General features: G+C 30.8%; 2 protein-coding genes across 4 annotated transcripts in view; one reads left to right on the plus strand and one right to left on the minus strand.

Moving 5' to 3' along the window:
• The first annotated feature begins 1960 nt into the window (after nt 1-1960).
• On the plus strand, nt 1961-5348 carry LOC112692797 (protein phosphatase 1 regulatory subunit 16A). The gene is made up of 7 exons (XM_025567585.1): nt 1961-2630; nt 2719-2789; nt 3088-3233; nt 3293-3527; nt 3589-3714; nt 4464-4751; nt 4853-5348. The coding sequence occupies exons 1-7, from the start codon at nt 2408-2410 to the stop codon at nt 5294-5296; spliced, it is 1533 nt and encodes a 510-aa protein (XP_025423370.1). The 5' UTR covers nt 1961-2407; the 3' UTR covers nt 5297-5348.
• A 1915-nt stretch (nt 5349-7263) lies between these two features.
• The window catches only part of LOC112692653 (potassium voltage-gated channel protein Shab), a 43272-nt gene continuing 25703 nt past the window's right edge, over nt 7264-24832 (minus strand). For 2 of the 3 annotated variants that reach the window (XM_025567385.1, XM_025567383.1), the window contains 3 exons: nt 22398-22886; nt 13030-13195; nt 7264-8655 (listed from right to left, as the gene is read on the minus strand). In XM_025567385.1, coding sequence (XP_025423170.1) covers nt 8078-8655; nt 13030-13195; nt 22398-22886 — 1233 coding nt within the window. In that variant the 3' untranslated portion in view covers nt 7264-8077. Of the gene's footprint in view, nt 8656-11090; nt 11194-13029; nt 13196-22397; nt 22887-24832 lie in introns of all 3 variants that reach the window. The other variant, XR_003149423.1, reaches the window with a different exon arrangement.

The following is a 24832-nucleotide window of genomic DNA, read 5'->3' on the forward strand; positions in this document are numbered from 1 at the left end:
GATAAACCATACTTAAAATTCTGTGGATTTACATGCCTTATTTTACTTTTTTCTATGTCATTGAAACATTTTGGAATGCCACCACATATATAGCATGATTGACTGGACGTTCTGGTCATTGAATTACATACCTGAATACATTTTAAAACATTTTGTATAAAACCTCTGTATATTTCATGTACCTAATGTTCGCCGGAGAGACGGGTAAAATAAAATATACGTTAGATACCTAGTTTACGACGCACCATGATGCGGAAGATTTCTGTAGTCTATATGGTATATAATCATTGTGCCCAGCGGCGAAAAACCTTACGTACTCCGTAGCCCGTCCATATATTTTACTAATATCGCATCTCGTGTAGGTAATTGTAATGATTTAAAAATTAAAGGATTTTATATATTAATTTTTGAGTGAAGAATTTATATATTTTTTTAAATCATTACTTATTATATTATAAATATTTAATATTACCTCTCCGGCAGTGGCGTATTTACGGGAGGGGATATGGGGGATAGATCCCCCCCTTGACCTTTTTTTTTTTCCTAGGTAGCTATAAGTTGTCTCATTTTCTCTAATATTCTTAATATGATATTACTTTCAAGCATGTATGTTTTCTGTTTTCTAAATGTTCTAGTCGTGGTAATTGTACCGCTTTGATAGTCTGATATACTAATCGCCACTAATCGTTTATCGTTGGCGGCATATACGACTATCAGGCATATACCTATATTATGGTGTACTGTATTTTGTACGTTTCTGTGAATTATTTTTCATGCAAGAGTGTTTACCCCGATAAGCAATCGGTAAACAAAACAAAATGACCATGAAGACCGTGGATTAACCATAGGGCGGCCGGGCGGGTTTATTTTTAGAAAATTTGTTACTAGTAGATTTATGGCTAATGTACAGCTATATATATATATATATTTTATCTTATGATATCGTGATTCGTTAAAAGTAGATATGTACGGTCATTGGACGTTGACGGATAGCGACGCTGCGCCATTCCGAGTACTGACTTACTGCCGAATTGACTATTGTTCGATTTTATTTTTTGCGTCTTGTAAGTTGTAACTGTGAAGTTTTAAGACAATATGAGTAATATTCAAAAACAAAAAAAAACTTTATTTTCTTATTTTAGTACAAATAAAAAAAATTGTTTGGAAAATGATGAGGTAATTATAAAGATTAATTCTTATTTTGCCTTGATCCACACTAACCTCAATAGGTAACAAGTTAGGGGATTTTAAAAATTTATATTATGTACGAATTAATGGGTGTTAGGATGTATTATTATATATTTCATCCCCCCCCCCCTAGAAAAATTCCTAAATACGCCACTGCTCTCCGGTGATTGTATTGACCTGCCTGTTGAAAACCGTGGTTGACGTTTGAGTAATGAGATAAGGTAACCAATTCGTACTTTAAAATATTAATAACTTTTTCTTTTACTTACGTTTAATAATTCTAATTAAACTTATTTTTACACACATTAATGCAGGTATTTTAAATTTTTACAGAACGTTTTACAACTAATTATATCTTTCTGCATAGATGATTTGCGTAGTCTTTTACACTCGCCTCTGACCGTCTATACAAAAGGACAAAAAGAACGCGTCTCCCCTAACTAAAAAACTATATTCCTTATATATGATGTGTGTGTGTGTGTGTGTGTGTCTCTGTGCGCGTGCGTGTACGTGTGTGTGTAAAATCTTATCTTTAATACTTACGACTTATTATTATATTTAATGGCCATCGAATATAATAATTATTTAATTATACATTAAATTTTAAAAATTATATGAATGTGCTTAGAAGCATATCATTACATAATTCAATTACCATTGATTTTATAAATAAAATTGTATAACAATATCCTATAATCAACGCTATTATTACCGTCTAAAATAAATATTTATAACAGTATTCATAGTCAAGGTTATTTGCCTTAGAATTTTAATCGTAACACACAATACTGCACAGATCTAAGATTATTGCCAACGACGACCAACCTGTTTACCGATTTGTACAACCGTAGACAGCGTGTATGGCGTGTGCGATTTCTGATGATAAGAGCAAGTGATAATAAAAACAACGGTATTTCTTTTCTTTCTCCGTGGGTTTAATTTTTTTTTCTTATCTACTAGGTTTAGTTAGTTGTAGGAATAGAAAAATTATTATCGAACACGTCAAATTTTCCGCGTAGTGTAGAATATAAAAAACTTTTGTAACGTTTGTCTTCGTATCGGCGAGGTACGAGGAACGTCACCGCGTACGGTAATGGACATTTCAACTATGCAAATGAGACAACCGGTGACGGTGAAAAGAAATTGTGTTACTGGGCACTGACCGTCTGGTCGATCGAAATCGTTTCGCAGTCCGTAGTCGTTGAGTCCTTTGAACGAGATGGATCACAGCGAGTTGGTGTTGGAAATGTCTCATCTGGAGCGCATGCCTACGGCCGATAGGTTGGCTTTAGCTAGACGCCGCCGGGTGCAACAGTTGCGGCTGTGGGCACAAAAAGATCGTGAACGGCGGCGATCGTCTCCGCCGCGAAACAACAGGCACATATATTTCAGCGATAATGTCATGTTATTAGAAGCAGCTTCCAGGAACGACATAGATGAAGGTATGACTTAAGTATTTAGAAAATATCCAATGACGGGCTTGGTGGTTTTTTTTTTTTTTTTTTTTTATCAAGTGATGAATGTTTCTAGTGAAAAGACTTTTGGTCAAAGGAGTCAGTCCAGATGCTACAAATGAAGATGGACTTACGGCTTTGCATCAGGTAAAGTTTACCTATCTAAAATACTGTTACTTGTACCATAATGGCTTTAAGATGTAAACTCTTTGACAAACATTTGTTTAACGCATGTAACAACTAAACTTGAAAAAAGATGTTATAATTATCATACTTAATTTTTGTTTTCATTTGATTTATTGTTAATTAACTGTGCGTTTTATGTAATTTATATTTGTTATTCTTTATCATTTTTAATATACATAAAGCATTTAAAAATATATATTTGTCTTAGATTATTCACCTTATTTTGTGATTTAACAGTTTATATTTTAAATTTCCATAGTGTTGTATTGATGATAATGAACAAATGATGAAACTCTTGGTGGAGTTTGGTGCTAATGTGAATGCAGAAGATAGTGAAAAGTGGACTCCGTTACATGCAGCAGCCACTTGTGCTCATTTACATCTCATAAAATACCTAATTGATAAGTATGCTTTTATTTTAAAATATTTCTCTACTGTTTGTTTGATATAAACGTTTTTTTAAGGGGTGCTAATTTACTTGCTGTGAATGCTGATGGTAACATGCCATACGATATCTGTGAAGATGAAGCTGCATTAGATCTTATTGAAAGTGAAATGGCCAGACGGGGTGTAACTCAACAGTTGATTGATAATACACGTGCCACTACAGAACATCGAATGCTTCATGAACTTCAACAAGCTATTGATAATAACCAAAGTTATTTACTAGAATCGTATGACCATCAAGGCGCAACACCTGTAATAAATATATAATTTTATTGTTGAATAACATTTTAAACATCTTAATATTTTATTTTAGTTACATATTGCTGCTGCCAATGGTTATTCAAAGGTAGTTGAATATTTATTAGATAACCATGTTGCGACTGATGTTAAAGATTCTGATGAATGGCAACCTGTTCATGCCGCTGCTTGTTGGGGACATGTAAGTTTATTTATTATATATGTACTAGACTTGTCTAGAAGTATTTGGGGACCCACTTTATTTTAAATACTTACTTTTTCAAAATTATTGCAAGGTGATTAAAAAATAAAATAAAATGTGTTATCAGAACTAAATATATGGTTATTTTAAAGTACACCAACGTAGGTAATATAAATATCAAGATAGTAGGTAAAAAAAGATTTAAATTTTAGAAGAAGATATGAATTGAGAAATTGGTAATCTAGTGCAATTAAAAATGATAAAACAATATAGTTGTTAAAAAGAAGGCAATTGAAAATATTAAGATTGAAATCATAGAAAAACTCTCCTTGATTTTTTTGTATTTAAAGAAAGTTGAATGATATTTTGAAGTAATGGTAGAAAAGTAATCTCAAGTAAATGCTTAATTTTAATGCATGTTATAATCGATAGGATTATCAAGACCATTAAATAATAAATAGAAAGGAATATAAACAAGGAGTATAAATTAATAAAATATAATAAACTATATTTTGTAAATCATAATAAATGGTTAACAAATTGATTATTTTATAAAAAATGAAACAGTAATGACTAGAATAACTAAAATAAATAAAAATTAATTATTTAAATATTTATTTTTGAGAACTTTACTAAGTTAATTGTGTTAAATTTGTAATTCTACTGAATCTAGGCCCAGAATATTTCTGATATAAATTAGCTTTTATATATCTATCATGTATTTATGTTTAATTTATATATGTGATCAGTTAGAAGTACTGGAGATCTTAGTGCAGAATGGTGCTGATTTAAATGCTAAAACAAAAAATGATGAAACTCCTGCAGATATTTGTGAAGATCCAGATTTACGTGACCGTATATTACAGTTACGTAATGAACAAGAAACCAAAAAAGAAGCTCAAAAAAGAAGAGTGCGACGCACACAGTCAAATAATACTAGAGCTCAATCTGTTCGGAGAACATCTATTAGAGAGAAAACTCTAACATCCAAAAAGGATGCAGTGGAAGAAGCTAGATTACGGATTGAAGCTCAAAATGTAAGTTTTATATTTACTTTCTTCTATATCTTTAATATAATAATATTATAATAATGTTATTAATTTGACATCATTATTTATTTATTGTTTCATATTTTTAGTTTGCAAAAAAGTTTTTAGCTAAGGAGCGTACAACTAGTGACTTTGAAGGAGATTCATCATTAGATTCATATTCCATTCATGCTCCAGTACCTATTACTTCAGCAATTCCTACTACAGAACGTCGAGAACCTGAAGGTGAAGACATTAATGATGAAAAATCACAATTGGAAACTGTTGATGTTGGTTCTGCTGCTGAAACCTGCTATACGACAGAAAGTGATGGTAAAATAAATATTCATGTTTCTGTTACTATCAATGCGGGCACATTAGCTGAACTGAAAAAGCAGCGAGCACAAACACGTGCAGCAGCTGGTCTTCTCTCTAATAGTGCTGATATGCCATCCGATTCTGAAGCTGCATTTAATAGATTTGCTGGTGATACTGAGGATGTAATTGTTGGAGATCCATTGAAAACCAGGAGAAAATGTTGTATAATTTTTTGAGTTTTAAATTTATTTTTACTTTATTGAAAATATTTAGGGCTGAGAAAATTATTATTTTATGTAAGATTAATCTGTTGTTGGTTTATTTTTATTATTATTAATATATTTTGTATATTTCGATTATTTTAGCAACATAGTAATTTTACTTTTATGTACTTAAACATCACTGAAAATTGTTCCGTCCTTTAGAACTATTTATATTAAGTGTCAATTTATTCCAATTTATACAGGCCATTAGAATTATTTTAGTTAATTAGTCATTTACATAACTGTGATAAATTTGTGAGTCTCTGGAGATCTTGATAATATTTTTATACTTATTTTTGTTTTTATAATACTGGCACTAATCAAATTATTTTTTATACATTCTCCTCCAATCATATTTATTATTTTTCTATGTATAATAATAAATATTAAATAATAATATTTTTTATATATTTATTTATTTATTTATTTATTTATTTTTTTTTTTGTAATTAATCAATAATTGTTCTTGTTTTTCTTATTATTGTAGAACAACTATTTTTTACTATGATGATCTGAATATGTTATGAGTACAAAATGTTGTCGATTAGTGCCACTCATATATAATGGTTTAAAAACTTATTTTTCAAACATTGAAAAGATATCTAGTATTATTTAAGTATTAGGCCATGTAAATGTTAATTTAATTCAGTTATTTTTCTTCATAAAAACCACATCCTTGATATACTTATAATATAATTGATTAATAATAATAATTTATTATTATTTCAAATATTTAAAATTTAATGTTGAAAAATTAATTTGAATTAATATCCTCAAGTAATTAATTTGAATAAGTTTATTTAAGATTATTACTAGAATTAGTAATATAATTTTATTTATTCTGGTAAATAAGTTTTTATGTTCCAAGGAACATCATATGAATTAAAGTTATTTAAAAGTGAAAAAATAATACAAATTTACACAGTAGGTAGAAAGTTCATTATTATACTTTTTAAATTAAGTATTTTTTTTTATTCACTGTACTTTTACGACTAGATAAAATTTTAAAAACTTATAATGTATTTGTAAAATAGTTTTGTTTTTAATACAAGTTTATAAAAAAAAAATTTAATCATGGCTAATTTTTTCCTTTATTTTGTTTTTAGTGTGGTTATATATTTTTATCTATCAAAAAGAGGAACATATTTAAAGAACCATAAATTATGTCAATAATATTTTATTTTTGTATTATTATTATTTATTTTCCAAACAAATTCTAATAACAAAAAGGATGTATTTCCAAAAACGAAATGCTCAATAACATTGTTTTGTATATTTTTGCACATATACATACACATATTTTATAAACTTAACAAAAGATAAATCACAGGCGAATTAAAAAACGGAAACTATAATTTTGTTCGTATAATAATATAATTTACTTCTATACTAGTAAATAACTCGTTTCGACCGAACTATAAAAAAAATTATGCTTTACACATATTACAAATTTGGTGTACCTATCGGTTGGTACGTATACAATGTTTTCATTTTAATCCAATTAAAATTACATGATTAGGTCAACTACGCAATTACATTTAACTATAGTATTGCTTTCTTCCTAAATTATTTTCACAAAATATCATTATACTTTTTAAATATACTACTGTCGGTATATCAAATTGAGATCGCGTTAAAAATGGTTTTCGCGTAGCGATAAAATTGTTGTGCCGAGTGGGTATAAAGTATAATATTTTAATATAAATGTATGTATATATATTTGTATATATACATACAATAAAAATTAAATAATAATTATAAAAGGCCAGTGCAAAATGCATGCTTAATTTCCTGTTAATGTTATAATGAATTCATCATTTGCTTCCCAGTCTTTAATTTTTTATTATTTTTAAAAAAACAAAACAAATTACAGGTAATATTTGATTAGTATAAAGAAATATAGGAAATAAAATTGACTCGAATAAATTGTTTTTTTAATCTTTTTCTTAATAAAACCGTTTATAACAGCATTTAATATTGATTTTTGATAGATTGTTTTATGGTTTTGGCAACATATATCTAGCTGAATGTCAAATGGTTGAACTTGGGAAACACCACGGGTACATTCCGCGGTACGGAGCAGATTCGATTTGATATGAAAATTTTGTTCGTTGTACATCAAATAATAATGACGACGATGACTGTTATATTGATGACTAAGGTGACGATTATGCAAAAACGATTACGTTCGTGATGATCGATTTAAACAGTTGACAGAAGCCTAAAAAGAAGCGTCCTTAACGAATATCTACGAATACTACGGCAAATGATTTATTTTTATTATTTACCTCGAGACTAAAACATTACAATCTAATGATGATAAAATGAGCGTTTCTCATATGATTTAAGTTTAAAAATTTCTCTTTAATAAAAAACGAGAATTGCGTTAGTTAAAAATCTACATCGCATTTATGTATAATATTGTATATGTATATACATTCATACACAATTAATTAATCGACGTGTATACATATTTACGTATTCGGCGCACACATATATAACATCAAATATCATGATACTACGCCTACGGTTAAAGCTGTTGGACTCGAACAAGTCGGTGTGTACGTTTGAAGTTCGTTGTACGCAACGGTGTAAACGTTTGGTTCATTTTGTAGGGCAATGCTCGTCTCGCAGCAGTGGCGTGGACGGTCACTGACGCCGAATCTAGGCAGATTTTCGTATCTTTTTTTTTTTTTTTATTCTTTTACCCATTCGTTTTTTTCGGGTGAACCGCGGAACCGAGCGCATGCATTACTACGAGTACCGTTTGTCACCCCCATCGGTCATCGGTGGCGGCGGCGGACAAATGAATATGGGCCCGCCCGAGTCTTCGAGCAAGTCCTGCAGCAGCGCCACTTCGACCGGAGCCCTGCCACCGCGCGCGTTTCTGCTGCTGCTGTTATTGTTGATGTTGTTATTGTTGTTGTTGTTGTTGTTGTTGTTGTTGTTGTTGTTGTGGTGGTGGTGATGGTGAAGGGGTTGCGACAGTGTCACGGGCACGGCCATGGGCAGTGGCAGTGGCTGCGCCGGCGGATGAAGCTGCTGTTGCGGCGGTGACATCGGACTCTTGCCCGGCGAACAGTCTGACAGGTTGTCCGGTATGAGTTTCTCCGTTTCCGGGTCTACGTGGGCCGCGCGCCGGATGCCTATCCTCGTGTGGTTGCCGGAAGGGTTTCCGGTGCCGCCACCGTTCGTCGACTGCGCGTCCTGCGTGGCCTGCGATGCCGTTGGGTTCTGGTGCCGTTTCAGAATGGACTTGGACCTTCGGTGTGTTTCCGGCGAACGGTCAATCGACTCGACCGACGCCGACGGTGTGGACTTACTGCTTTTCCCTGCAAAATCCGTACACAATTCGACGTCAGTACGTCAAAAAATACAACGTCACATCTGTATTTATATTTTCGAGTGGTTATGTGTTGGTGCACGCAGACGCGGATGGGAATACAATGGCCGTGGGTCGGAACAAGCGTACGAAAGGCATGTTTCTGTTTTATTTTTCCACCGGTCGGTGCATCAAAGCAACGAAACTTACAGATCAAATTAAACGCTTAAGAAATTAATATGTATTATTGAAGTATCGAATATTCACTAAGTTGTTTGTAAATTTTTTTTTTTTAGTTTAAGTTCGCAATCATTGCACTATTTAAATTTTCTTTTTACAGAGATCTTTTCAATTTTTTTTCAATTGGTTTCACTTTCGAAAACTATCTTTAAATAAATTCGAGTAGTCCACTATAAGGAAGTTAAGAACGGGGAACGGTGTGCTGTAATTTCTCCATATCCTAGCCAATCCGCGTCTAGGTGTACACATTAATGATTTATAAAAGATAACCAAAGGTAAGTGCGCGCGTACAGTGAATATTATATCACCATGTATATGTGTGTGTATGTGAAGAGATAGAAAGGATGCCGTTTATGAGTGGGAGGAGTGTAAATGACCTCCGTTTGCACCTCTGAATTTTTGAAAAAAAATCTATTTAAAAATAAATTAACTTTGACTCTAGTAACTCTTGGTGGGATCTATGGGATAATGCAAATATTTAATTTCCCTAGTTTTAAGTTCTATCTTCAATGAATACATTTGAGCTAATCGCTTTTTGTAATCTAGACTGATAGAACGTTGTTTACTATGTTTTAATCGACTAATACGTAAAATATTTTGTTTCAAAAAATTGTTTGTGGCAGAAATATTCTAGAACGTACAAAACCATGGCCGTAGGTTAAAATAATAGTACAATTTTTTCTAGAGAATAAAAAAAAGTAATATCGAATTCCTATTGACCAATTATGTTTTATATAATTCAATAAAGATCTTCATAAAACAACAGAGCTTGTTCTATTTTTATGACTGAAATGGTACTTCTAATTATCACGTTAGGCGCAGTTAAGCGTAGGATCCGTTTTGAGTCCTCTAATAAATTCTTGCGTCACACTGTCGTGCTTTGTGTCATTTGTCTAGTACGTGCGTACCTACCTGTGGCTATCAAAAAAAGACATTATTTTACTTTTATCCAAATGAATCGAGTTACTTATAACCAGTTAACACATATACCATCCAGTGTATTCGCAATGATATAATACGTATCGTTATATATAACTCTAGTACAAGCAAAACTAAAATAATTCGATTGTTCGAGTAACGTATAATATTCTTATACCTACGTCATAAATTATCAAGTTTCATTAAGTTAGAATGTACAAGTTATATACTACCATATGTCCGCAATGGCGTATTTTTCGAGGATGACCCGACGTGTCTACCGACAAGCGCCAAATATCCGCTTATTCGAGAAGTATTGGTACGATTTGGGTATTTACCCCTCCTCCTAATCGAATATTATCTTCGATTGGCACCTCTTTATGTTAGCGGTAATTTATTGAATAACAGCGTAGATTCAAATTTCATTCATTATCGAATTATTCTCGGATATAGGTAATACCCCAAATTATTATCCCAGGACTACGACTACCGATATCAAATCCGATGAATTCGCCACCGCGTACATATAGTATATACGTGCGTTCGAAAAACATTTCTAAAATCGAAGGAAAAGTATAGGAAGGTATATGTTAATATGTTATAATATATATATAATCTATGCGGTTAAAAAAATACAATATGTATCATATTATTTACAGATACTATATGTCTTGTGTTAATAAAGATCTTAATATTTGTTATTTTAAGATCCTACTCTGCAGCTATTTGTATAACGTATATACCTACGTAAATATCTAATCAATGATCATATAACTATACCAACATCATAATATATTCATAATGTTTTACCTATTTAATGTGTTCGCAACGAATCACAAATACATTTTAATTACAGTTGTAATATGATAAAGACAACATTCACTACTATCTAAACAAAGTTGTCTTATAACTTTTTCAAGCATGTATATTAGGTATCGACGGTATTGTCACGAGATACATATCGTCAAAAATAGTATTACTTACGTACTTAAAGAATACATTATTTTATTAATTGTGTTTATGATAAACAACTATGTATAATAGTAATATCTAGTTATAATAGTAGTAAATCATATTCATAATACTAATAATAATAATAGTGTTCTAGTAATAATTATTCTACTTTATATATCTTGTAATAATAATATGATATACCTATGTATATATATTATGATATCTAAACAATAAACAGATACTATAAATAAGTAAAATGCATCTATCAAAACTCAATAGCAATCAGCTATAATTACCACGTACATATAAAAAGACTAATTTCCTCGAACTCACCCCAAATTCAGCATCCCCTTCGGTCTTTAACGTTATGTCCAAACATATCAAGTTTCTACGCCAATATATTTTATGGCTGTTATCACATTACATATGCTTTAAGCTGTAATTTAATCTTATGATGAGTTCAAAATTATAAAGGAAATTATTTATTATATATAAATATATAATTTATTAATGTATAATATGTGTGTTAAATATATTGTAATTTATGTATATGAGTTTAAATTATTGATAAATTAATTTAAAATTTTAAAATTATTGATATTACTTATAATCAACCATTTTTCTGGAAAATATCGAGTACGAAATAAAACAGTATAATATAGAGAATTGTAAATTTAAATTAAGTATAGAGATATAATTTATAGTTTTATATAAATTAATTTTTATTTACATTTTTGAACAAAAAAAAATCTATTGAACGTGATTGTCTACAGTTAATTAAGATGTTATTTTAGTTTGAATGTATCTGTAAGATATTTCAAGTATAATTTAAGTACAATGTAAACGAAACGTATAAATCATTATTTAAATGTAAAGAAATATGAAAATACTTAGTATGCGTTTAGAGTCGTTCCACTTTTATTTATTTTTTATGGTCAATTTTTGTAATAATTATCGTTAAATAAATTAAATGATGTTTTTGCGAAATAAATAGGAAAAATAGTGGGTTGCGCAACACTACAATGAGAATATATTGATATATGAGCAAATTCAACGTGCCCAAATAAAGGCGATTTAGGCCAATGTCCGCTAGAAATTATTATTACAGTTTTGACATACCTGACGGATTATAAATGTTTTTTGTGTATTTAAATACAACTCTATTGGATTGTTAAGTTCATACTTTAAGTATTCTATTAATGCAATTACATATCAAATATAAGCAAAAAAAAAAAAGATAAAAAAAAGAGCCTCTGGGTTACGTTTATGCTACTGAACAAGAAATTTAGATCAGATGGATACCAAATTACCATACAGTCGACAGACATGATACATTAGCATTATTATTTTGATCAGTTTTTAATAACATGCTTCTTAACGAACGTTAAGACTTTTGTTCTAGTTTAATATATGTATAATTTTATAACTAAATTGTTTTAATTAGTTGTTAACTTGGCGTAATAATATTTTACTTAAGTGGGGTGAAAACGCGTTTACCTAGACTTAAGTTCACGTCATGTGGTCTATTTTTAATCGTTACTAATAAAATACAGTAGATTTAATTAAAGAAAAAAATGAAATTGTTTATTTATGTTTTATCGAACATTTGTTAGCAATTAAAATCAAAAATAATTGTTAGAGAAATGTATCCTGTTCTTCCATACAATTATTTCAGTTTACAACATTTAGTGAAGGGATGAAATTGGTTTTGTATATTATACCATTTGATGATACCTATTGATTGATAATAATCTACAATATTGCTTACTACATATTTATAAATTAGTTAATCGTCAAAGACAGAGTTCATGTTTAAAAAACATATACCCGTAGGTACATTTATATTTATATTTTCGTATATTTATAGGAGTACATAATAAAATAATAAAAAATTAAACTAAAATTAAAAATTAGTATATATATATAAATAAATAAATACTTTATGTATAGAAATTAATTAGTAAATCCTTAGCATGGAATATTTTATTTTATAATATATACAGTCTGAGCTCTTTTGACAGTTAACAAATAATAATAACTATTTGTGATACAAATTATTTATATAATATTATTATTATATTTTTAAAGTATGACTGTATTTATTGATTATTTACTACCAATTTTGACATTGTATGTATCCGACTATAAATTTTTAATTCGAAACCAGTCGTACTTTACAATATAATAATATTCCAGGCTAAACATTTATTTATTTATTTCTATATATAAGCTATTTATTTATTTGTTTATACCTTAAAATATATTACAGTACCTGTTTTATTTGATATTAATGGTAACCCAAACAAATGTTGATTGATTATTCTTGTAGCATTTGTCAATGTTTTGGACGACAACCCAAACGAAGGTCGTCGTTTCCGTGCACCATCTAAACTTTCTTGAGACGCTCGACCAAATAAGTTCTCCCCTATGTTTGATTGCTTCAACAATTCAAGAAATAAGAAAAAAATTAACATCTTAGTAAATATATTTAAAATGATCATTTATATATGTTGCTGAAACATCGATTCGATTGGTATTATAATATTATTTTCACTGACGAAACTTGACCTCTTTATAGGCTAAAATCATAGCCATCAAGATGATCAAGTTTTATTTTAAGAACAGAGATGAATGAAGAAAATAATTGTTGAAGGAAATATTTCGATGGATACCAATCTTTCAAATTTACCCGGGTTCAAAAAAGCTTTTTCTTATTAGCAATAATAAATATATTGATGTACATTGTTGTCCGAAATATGTATTTAAACAATGTAATAAATAAACATTATCAATATAAAAGAACTCAGGTTTAATAATAAATAAAATAAAATTATATGACTAATATAATAAATACTCAATTTAAAAAAAAAATATAGTTATAAAATCAGTTTCTTCAGTTGTTTGATCGAAACGTTGACCTACAGTTAGTGTTTGTGCAATCGAAATGCAGGGGCGTTATTTGGAGAAAGGAAGGCAGACTATGGCAAATGCCCCATTCTAAGAACTTTTAAAAACTCGGCAATTCTTTATTCGATGATCATATGCTAAAATCGGTAAATTTACTATTAATTTTATTTATTTTAATAATTATTTTTATTTACTATTTTGTACTCAGAAATCGGATAATATTCTCTTTTAAATACACGTTCACGGTTTATTAAAAGTTGGGAAACTCTTCATCTTCCCCAGTCTATGAAAATCGTTATTACGCGAACCTTATAAACTTTTTTTTTGGTATATTACATATTTCTATATATGTGATCTTTATAAAACAGTTTTCGTGGTATCGATTCCATAAAAATTTATCTCATAATCTATAAAAAACCGTTAAAATCGTTCCTATTCACCTCAAACTACGGTACATTATATTTGAGATATAATTTTGTGTTTTTATAAATAAGTTCAGTAAAGTATTAAATATAATATAAATAATAAAATTATAAGTATTTATTTAATTAGATTTATATTACTGTTCCATTAAACTTATTGATAGGTAACTTATAGCCTATAGCAGGGGCGGCTAAACGGTCGATCGCGGACAATTTCAGAGTGGATCATGTTAGAATTTATTTTTAGGCTACGTGCACGAAAATTAATCGTGGTTATGAACAAATTGTCGATAAATTTTATCTGTATAGTTTTTATCTTTTATTCTAGTTTATAAAAAAATTTCCAAGACAGTTGATCTTCAAAGGTGAAGTATATTTTTAGTAGATCATAGCCGAAAAAAGTTTGACCGCCTCTGGCTTATAGGATAAGTAAATAACTATCTTTAACTATCTTTAATATTATTACTTAATTGGGTAAATAGAAACATTTCATGTTCTTTGTTTATCATCATGACATCATTATTCATTACTAATCCTTACATGTTTTGTTCCAAAAAAATATTTTATTGGTAGTCTATCATCAATAAATATTAAATATTTAAATATATAGGTAACCATCATTTTTTTAAATACAATCTAGTCACTATAAATCGAACCTCGATAACTCGAAAAACTTGGTAACTCGAATTGTGTTTTATTCCCCTAGAAAATTTTTCCCCTATAAATTAGTTAGATATCTCGAATAATGCATATCTCGAAGTGAATTTTTATCCCCCTTCGACTTCGAGTTATCGCGACTCGACTGTATTATGAAGTTGGCAAATTTAATCAGTTGCCCCACCCTTCCAAAAGTTGAAATGACGCCCCTGTCAAAATTTATTATATACTCGTAAATCAATACAGGAACAAAAATATCATCAGTTTTAGTGTTAAAAAGCTGTTGAGTTATCAAGGTTTATTCAGAGCTTACTTATTTTAAACATCATCGAAATGGCTCATTATTAATATGAAGTACTAAATGATTTTTCAGAGCATTGCTCGCCCTCGTTTTAATCTAATAGATATTTATTTTCTTTAAATATATATATATATATTTTCATTAACTATTGTCAACTTATATGTATGCAGTAATACGTTTGTGATTTTATAGAATATGACAAAGTAAGAAACAGGATTTTGCATAATTATTGATGTATCACGTTTCCGCGTAAAATGTTGTTATCTAACTCTATCTACAGAAGACCAGGTGAGTGCTTTCGGACGTCGGTCTTTCTTTGCTATTCAAGGTAGTAAGACCTATTCGATCCAAATTATACTCTATACAACGAATGACTAACGATCGCTAAACGAGTCTCTTTTACGTATCTAACTTAGAAAGTCCTAACAAGCCACTGGATGACTTTTATCTAATTGCAAGTTGGTGTAGCAATTTTTCAATCATTAACACACCCAATATTCTTGTTATACTGTATTGTCTTGTTTCATTTTTGTAAATAAAAACCATCATATAAATTTTAATTGTAATCACTTTAGTAAGTATTTTTTGTTCTTCATAAATGAATAACACATTAGATTGCTCTTCTGATGTTTAACATATCTTATTTTAAAATAAGCACAAAAAAACTGGGATTTGATGGGAAAAAACGTTTTATCATAGATAATAAGATCATAGATAGGTAATGTAAAAAAGGGTGTGTACAGTGTTATAATGAACGAAATTCAAGACTTAAAAAATCATGAAAAAGTTTCTATTGTTTTCAGGTACTATGATAAAAGATTAAATGTGTTAGAAAATTGTATTGGTGTTTATATAACAGACAAAATGGATGATGAAACCCTATTTTTTAAAAGTTCATTTTTAGGCTTAAAAATTGAAAACATGAGAGGACAATACTACAATGGAGCTGCCTCAATGCGTAGTTCTTATTCTGAAGTAGCAAAACGAATACAAGATGAAAAGAAACTGTCTTTGTAAGTTCATTGTTATGTACATATACTTAACTTGTGTGTAGTTGATGTTTGTGGAAAAGTAGTTCCAATTTAATACATGTTTGGTACATTAAATACAATTTATACATTTACATGTGCCTCTTCAAAAAGAAACTCAGTATTTGAGAGTTCTAAAAGAGTTAAATACGTCAAATAGTATATACTTTTAAATCACTCAATAGTATGAGAAAGAGTTTTCGAATTAAATTTATTATATTATATATTATTATATATGTCGTAGCCACTTAGTGAAATTGACCATTTCATGAAATGGAAACGGCTTTTTAACACTTCGTGAAATTCGAAAATATTTCATGATATGGTCACTTTTTCATGAAACGGTCGTTCTAATTTGACATCGTGTAATTTTTTTCACAATCTGGTCGTTCACATTGTGTATCGAAAATATATTTTTTATTTATCATGATCTTCTATCATTTTTATCAGTAGATATGAAATGTGTTATAAGTTATAACTTATAACTATTGATTTAAGCACGACATTTCTTTACCACAAATTGTATTATACAATAATATCTATTAAATAAAATTATCTGGTTATCTGAAATGAGCAGATTATATTTTATTGATTTTGATTTATCATATTAATTTTTTGTTAAAGTTCAAAAGTGTATAATCGGTGAACTGATTGCATTGTACTCGCACATTCACGCATTTTAGATACTTACTTTAAAATAATTTTGTATAATCTTAATAATATGGAAGATTTTAATCCAAAAAGTGAATTTTACATTCGAATGGACAAGTATTATTTGGACAAACCGGGAAAAAAGCCATATACAAGTATAAATATTGAGACAATTATGGCCGAAATAACTGATGCTAAATTAAACAAGTACCTACAAAATTAATTAATTTGAGCACCCATTAATCATGAGTATTGGTAATTCATTTAAATTTAAAAATACACACATAGATTTAAAAAATATATTAACTGCGGCCGAGAAGAAATATTTAATTTATAAAAAAACTGATGACAAAGATAATATCAAGTAAGATATATTTATATATATAAAGTAAATAAGTAATTCAAAACAAATTGTGTACGAAAACCATACTGCGATGATCGCGGCGCGACGGTCCGAGAGCGATCATAGTGCTCGACCGATGAAAAGCTGAAAACGTGTGATGTCGTGGATCGAAGGCTTGCTAATAAATATTATAGATGTGCGCTACAGCAAGTGGAAATCCGACGCTATGGCTCATTGCACGTGAACATTTACACGTGTCGTAACGCACACGTAGACAAAATAAATAAATTAATGATAATGTACGATAATAATTAATTTATATATTTTATAGGTATGTTGTGTCATACGAAGACTTATTCTAAAGACTAAGTGATTACCATATACGTACTAGAAATGGTGGTGTGGAGAAAATGTGTGCGATACTGTCCAATAAATATTCGATTCTAAGACCAGCTATTGAAACTTTTCTATCAATATACGAAATATGTAATAGTAAGAAAGGGTCAAATCGTAAATTGGTTATCAAACCAATTGTAAGCAAATAATTCAACGAGATAGGTCAAGTTGACTTGGTGGATTTCCAGTCATTACCTGAAGGAAATTATAGATGGATTTTATACTATCAAGACTACAATACAAAATTTATATCTTTATTTCCACTTAAAAGTAAACGAGCGGTTGAAGTAGCATTTAATTTACTCACAGTTATTTTAATTTTTGGTGCGCCAAAAGTTTTACAAAGTGATAACGGTAGAGAGCTTGTAAATTCTGTTATTAACGAAATTAAGAAACTTTGGACGGAATGTATTATTGTAAATGAGAGACCAAGATATCTTCAGAGTCAGGGAAGTATTGAACGTAGTAATCCCGATGTCGAAAATATAACGTGTATGAAGGACAATAAATCTAAAAAATGGTCTGTAGGATTGAAGTTTGTCCAATTCCAGAAAAACTCTTTACACCACCGCATAATTGGCCGATCTCTTTACAAAGCATTATTTGGTTGTGAGCCTAAGGTTGGGTTAACAATATCTAACTTACCACAAGAAGTTTTAAAAAAATAAACAGCTGAAGAAGATTTTGAAGAAATATACAACCAATATGAAGAGGAAATACAAGAACAAACAAATGTTAAACGATATTGCGGAATTTGTAAATTTGAATCCACAGAAGACTTTTGCAATTTGTGTAAAATAAATCAAAAAATAGAAGAAGAACGTGAAACAGCGCATACAGGTAAAAAAAAAAAGCGAAAGAATGTTAGAGGTATCTAATTATTTATTATATATAACAATATGATATACATAGTAAATAAATTGGATGTGTACAGTATATTTATATAAATTTTGTTGTTGTTTGTTACAGGTTATAATTCCTACGTTCAATATTAATGACTGCATCACAATTCCTGTTTCAAAAGTCAATAGAGGGCCTTTGGACCCAGCACACATGATTGCTGTAATAGTTGAGAAAAAAAAATGAGATATATAGAGTAGAAACTGAACATAGTTTAATTAAAGGATGGTCAAGTTCTGGAAATATGCAGTGGGCCACAACACATTTCATATCTACTGATCAAGTTGACAAGCAAAATGAATTAATTTTGCGTAAAACAGTTAAAATTATATCTGGAGTTCAAGGATTTTTGAGTTGTATATACAAAAGTGCTTGTCAAACTAAACGTTGTACTTGTTTTAAAAGTAGTATTAAATGTAACATTCGTTAACATAATTCATTAAATTATTTAAATAAATAATTATTAACTATACGATAAATTATATTATATATAAATTATTAAAATTATTATATAATTTATTTAATTACCTACATATTATTACTCGTATTATTAACTATGTCAAAACTAAACTTAATATAATATACTTTCCATATTACACAGTATAACAAACAAAAATTATTATAAAACTTTGATAAATATAAAATATATTTTCAGTACACAAAGTAAACGACCAAATTGTGAAAAAAATTACACGATGTCAAATTGGAACGGCCGTTTCATGAAAAAGTGGCCATATCATGAAATATTTTCGTATTTTACGAAGTGTTAAAAAGCCGTTTCCATTTCATAAATTGGTCAATTTCACTAAGTGGCTACGACATATATATATATATATATATATATATATATATATATATATTAATAAAAGTTCTGGCCGGTTCTACATCTCAAGACATGCACTAGAAATACTATTAGTTAAGAAAAACTAACTAATATAGATCTTTTAAATATAGAAAATATGTATACAATACATTTTGATAAAATTATAAATCAATTTAATGCACAATCAACCCAAAGAGCTAGAAGACTGAAATTAGTATAAATTTGTTATTATTTTAAGTATAAAGTTAATTATATATACCTTCTTGCAGTTTTTATAATTATGATAAATTTTATTTAGAAGTTATAAAATATTAAAAATTGTCTAAATTTTTAATGTGTTTAAGTTTGTTTATTTATTTATGTTTAATTTATTTCATTACTAACTAAAACAAAATGTAATGTTAACATATATTCCCAAGTTAGTTATGTAAGGTTAATTATATAGATAATTATATATATAGACTAGTTGATATGTTACTATATATTTCCCCCTCTCAATAAATTTCAAAGTTACGCCCATGTGCCTTTGTATGTTATGGAAATACCTTAGGCTAGGGCTGTAGTTAAAAAGTTTTTTCTATGATCATTTTACATATTGTACCAAATTCTGACTCGTCTAATATATTTAATTATTTAAACTGGTGAATCTTATTGAAATTGACTTATACAGATAAACTAATAGGTATAATTATAATTTACAAAAATAAAAATGCATAATTTTAGTTAGATTACTATTTCTGTTTATGTACATAAGTGTTTTTACACTATCGTGGTCGTATTGAATATGTTTGTAGCAGAGAGCTCGAGAAAATAATCAAATCTTCAACGAAGAAGAAACGATTTTTCAATCCTTTAAAAAACCTTTTCGTCAACTTTTCGTAATTATTATAAAAAAAAGTTGATTGAGGATGAATTCTTTTTACTGATTTATTTTCAGTAAATATGTTAATACAGAAATAAATACGATGTATTATAACATATATAATGGTCGTATAGTTAAATTTTTTCACAGTTTGTAAAATGTAAGCTATCATTAAACAATTTATATACACATTTAAACGATACTATATTAATTTAATTATCGTGTAGTTTAATGTGCATTCCGTTGTCATTATCAGTTGTTTACTATAAAAAAAAAAAACAATTATAGTAAACAATTTAACTGGACCACTGTAGTTCGATAATCACATATTGTTGATTTTATTTTTATACATTTGTCGGCTTTAGTCGTCGTAAAAATGTTGTAGATTATAGAATATATTGTTTGTTATAGAAACTACGTTATCAGATGATTTTATAAAGCTTTTGATATAATATTTTTTATTAGCTATAATAAAATTACTCGAGTTTTAATAGGAATTTTCATTAGACGTATAGAAAACAATTTGTTTTTCCGGAAGGGGGTGAAGGGGTATGATTTTCAACTCATTCCTCTTCTAATGTGAGCCAGTCAGCATTATATATCGCGCCCGGCATAGACAAACACAGGCGAAATAAATTAAACGAGCGCGGAGGAGTATAGTGACAGGTTTGTTATGTTGTATGTGGTCTGTTAGATAAATAAAACGACTCGTAGTCTGAATTTGGACTTTTTTTTTTTATTTAATCTGTAAGTATTTTGTTATAATTTATTGCTGCTTTCTAATGTTCAACTACGACTTAATGATCTGAAAAATATTTCAGAACTAGTTTATTATTATCACTAAGCAATATTATGTTTTATTTTAAGAAAATAAATTCTATTATTATTGAATAATTAATTGTTTTGTTAAACTCTTTATTTCACAATCCATGTACGTATACATAAATGTATAAGTAAATGATCATTTGGAATAATTATAAATAAAAAAAATTATGGTAAAATAAACTAAAAATTATGATAGTTGTATTAGTAGATCAGTAAAAAAAAGAAACGATTCATTTCAGTTTCTATGAAATTTTAAATATTTTACTTAATCATATTTATTGCAAACTTAATGTTCACTTTATTCGTTTTGTTTATATTTATAGTTATAATCTTTCGATTAAGCGTATCATAATTTTTAAACTTTCATCCAACAGACGTAGAATGTCGGAACTCTAGCGCAATGGTTTTCAACCTTTTTAACAATGTGGCACACTTTATCCTCAACAAAATGTTCGCGGCACACCAATCCATATATTATGTGAAGCATATTTTATATTTATATATGTACACTATTTACAGCCTACTGTGTTAGAGGGTTATTTATTGTGAAATATACATATATTAATATAATCGATCGATCGAGACGGTTGTGACGGGCATACTTAACAATAAATAATATTATATGTTTCTACGATTAATTCGATTAGTTTTCATCGAATATCGATAATAAGCTGGTAAACACATACTTATAAAAAAATTTATAGATTTATCGCACCGGTTGGGAATCACTGCTCTAGCGGTTTAAGATAGTTTCGAGGTTTGAACGTTTCAGCGGGTGCACTGTCGTAGGTGAGACCTCAAAGCATCACAGGATAGACTACACGACCGTGGGCACATCCGTCGACCATGGGTGTATTTTAGGGGGGGGGGGGGCGAAGGGGACGATCAATCCCCCCCTGAATCTGTATTTAAGGAATCGATCATATGTGAGATACACATTTCAAATTTTTTTAATGTGGATCATTTTATAACGATACTTGGTGAGAAATCAAATAAAATACAAGCGTAACTTTCAAAACACAGACAGGTGTTAAAAAAGAGCTGCACAAAAGTCGATTCTAAGTGGATCCGGCATTAGATCAAAAAAAAAAAAAAAACCACAAATAATAAGGATTCACTTGATTTAAATATCACCAAACATTTTACTTATAAATGTTGAGCACGAATTAATGAAAAAATTTGAGTCTTCCCCCCCCCCCCAGAAGTAAGTCTTAATACACCCCTGCCGACGACCTGAACAGATATGGGCACCGGCTAGTGTTAACAGGTAAAGTGTGCCGCACACGATATCGTCGCGATCGAGGCGATAATGTGCGCGCCCGGGCCGGTGCGAATCGGCGTTTACCGACAAAAGGATTGTGAACGGAACACGAACGCGAGTAGACGCGTTCTCTTTTGCGCGGGCTCGTAAATATTTTCGCGTTGAACTCGAATGCGCGATTACGTTTCTATCGCGTTCGCGTCGCGAGTGGTCCGAGGGTTGTGGGCAAAACGGAGGGATATCAATAATGCGTTAATCGCTCACCTGCGAGAACCTCGTCTTCCGCTGTTTCGCCGTCTCGTTCAGGCTGCCCCGGCTTCCCGACGTCCGGCCACCGCCGAACTCCTTGCACTCGTCCATCGGCGACGTTCCCAAGCTCCTGGGCGGCCCGCCCTTGCCGCCGTTGGTGGTCTCCAGCGGGTTCACGTACAAGTTCGAGTCATTGCCCGGGCCCCCGTTGCCGGTCGGCTGATGATGTCCGACGTGCTCGAACACCGCGTCGTGCATGTCGTCGGCGGTCAGGTCGCCCTGCGAGTGGAACGGCTGCGACTTGCAGCTGATATACGTGTCCGAGCTGTCCACGCTGCCCACCTCGTTGCGCGATCGCCACTGGCCACCACCGCCGCCGCCGCCCGACGACGCGCCGTCCGCCTCTGACTTAAGCGTACGCATCTCCACGTTCAGCGGCGTTCGCTGCGGCTCACTGGTCGGATACGGGGTCAGGTGTTCCGCGTCCAGGTACTCCTTCACTTCCTGCGCACGCACATATGCAACACATAATTGCGCAAACTGTATGCGTGACCGTATTGGTATACAACAGGAACGCGATCGTGCTTATGGGTATGGGTGGTCGGGATGGCGTGTTCGGTACACCGATGTGAAATTGTAATGAGAACATTCTCGATCCGATCGTAAACTCCCCGCGCGTACCAATCGTCGGGTTTTCATCTAGACCCAGGTGGTTTCCGTAAATCTAAAATGTTTCGTATTCAATGGGGCCGTTTAGCGGATAGTTTGTGTCCCGCGGAACCTTGACGTCACTAACTCCTCCCCCCTCAACCGATTTCTCAATCGTTTATCATCATTGAAACGATCCGAAAAAGGTTTCATAGGTGGTTTACGATCATTGTTCATTAAAATTACTATTCTTAATTTTTCACATTCGTCTTGAGGTCGTGCCGGCGACACACACTTCGGGAACCGCTGGTCTAGACCAGGGGTCTTCAACCTTTTTATGTAGCGGGCCACATATTATTTTTTTAAATCTTGCGGGCCGCATTCGTAGTAAAAACATGTATTATAAATCAAAATTCAGTTTTATTCTTACAATTTTTAAAATTAGGTAGGTACATTTAAAATTACAGATTAGTAAATTTAATGATTAAAAAAAATTGCTATTGGACCATTTTTCTTGAAAAACGCGTTTTTCATCCGAGATTTTACGTTTTTTTACTCACCGACATATTGTACATATATTACGAAGAAAAAGTATGAAATTGAAATTTTTACACATAAAGGAGAATATTGTGCTAGTTCCACAATCGATTACGAACCAACAGACAATAATAATTATATATTGGTAGGTAATTTAATTTATATTATCACATATTTTTGATAGCGATAGCTTAACTGTTATAATTTTATTGAACTAGAAAATGTAAATGCTAAATTTAAAATGTGATCGGGGGCCGCATATTATGACAGAGCGGGCCGGAGGTTGAATACCCCTGGTTTAGACGACTCCGGGAAGGTCTAGCACGTGGTACCATTGTCACTAACGATGTCACAGTTTCAACGCGCGTGTGCGCACTAGAGTATCACACCGCCCATACAGGTCTTACGCATAGACGCAACTAGGGGGTGATAGGGGGCATAACCCCCTTCTACCGGACCAAGATCCACCGATCCCTCCCATAAATATTCCATGTCATACATGGCATACCGCATACAGCATACTTAACTCACAATAGTGTCACATACAAAAAAAGACACATTGTAGTAAATCCAACTTGGCTCAGAATCTAAAATATATTAACATGTTATATAAGAGTAGGGGTAATTTATAGGTTATTTTAAGTTTTAGTAGGAGGGTTGTAGCCCACCAGATGTTATACCCTAGTTGCGCCTATGGTCTTACACCGTCGTGTAAACGTTGCGTGCGATATCGCAAACATTTCCGATTTTCTTACCGTACAATACGAGCGCGTGACCCGACGCGTTGTAACGTTAATACGACCCGCAGATATCGGTCGCATGCAACACGCGTTCGATTAGACCAGTGGTTTTCAACCTTTTTCGGATCGCAACCCCTCATTCTTTATATTTTTGTAATGCGACCCATTCAAAAAAAAAAAAAAAAATGTTTTATTCATCAAAATTTGATTTAACTACCGATAAAATATTCACACGATAAATAATTTTGATTAATTTACATTTAAAAATATTACAAAATAAATAACTTTATTTTATTTTTAAATACTATGGAAAAATCATTTCATCCATTATTTGGCAACGGAAATAGTAGCGATGGGAAAAGTGTCATTCTTTAGAGACTCTCTTTTTATTTTTCGTCGCCACGGCTTAACGGCTTAAAAATGTACATTTTAATCATATCGTTAACATTTAAAAACAAATCGCTTTTAAACAGTAATCACTGTAATATAAGTATGCATTTTAGTATAATGTCAACATCTTGAAAA

Source organism: Sipha flava, unplaced genomic scaffold (genome assembly GCF_003268045.1).
Source record: "Sipha flava isolate LNK unplaced genomic scaffold, YSA_version1 76_pilon_pilon, whole genome shotgun sequence".
In the NCBI taxonomy this organism is placed as follows: Eukaryota; Metazoa; Arthropoda; class Insecta; order Hemiptera; family Aphididae; genus Sipha; species Sipha flava.

Bases quoted from the DNA above. Each gene is read 5' to 3' on its own strand.
- LOC112692797 (XM_025567585.1), top strand. From the start codon at position 2,408: ATGGATCACAGCGAGTTGGTGTTGGAAATGTCTCATCTGGAGCGCATG. The intron at 3,528-3,588 runs GTAATAAATATA...ATTTTATTTTAG, and splicing joins ACCATCAAGGCGCAACACCT to TTACATATTGCTGCTGCCAA. The intron at 4,752-4,852 runs GTAAGTTTTATA...TCATATTTTTAG, and splicing joins TACGGATTGAAGCTCAAAAT to TTTGCAAAAAAGTTTTTAGC.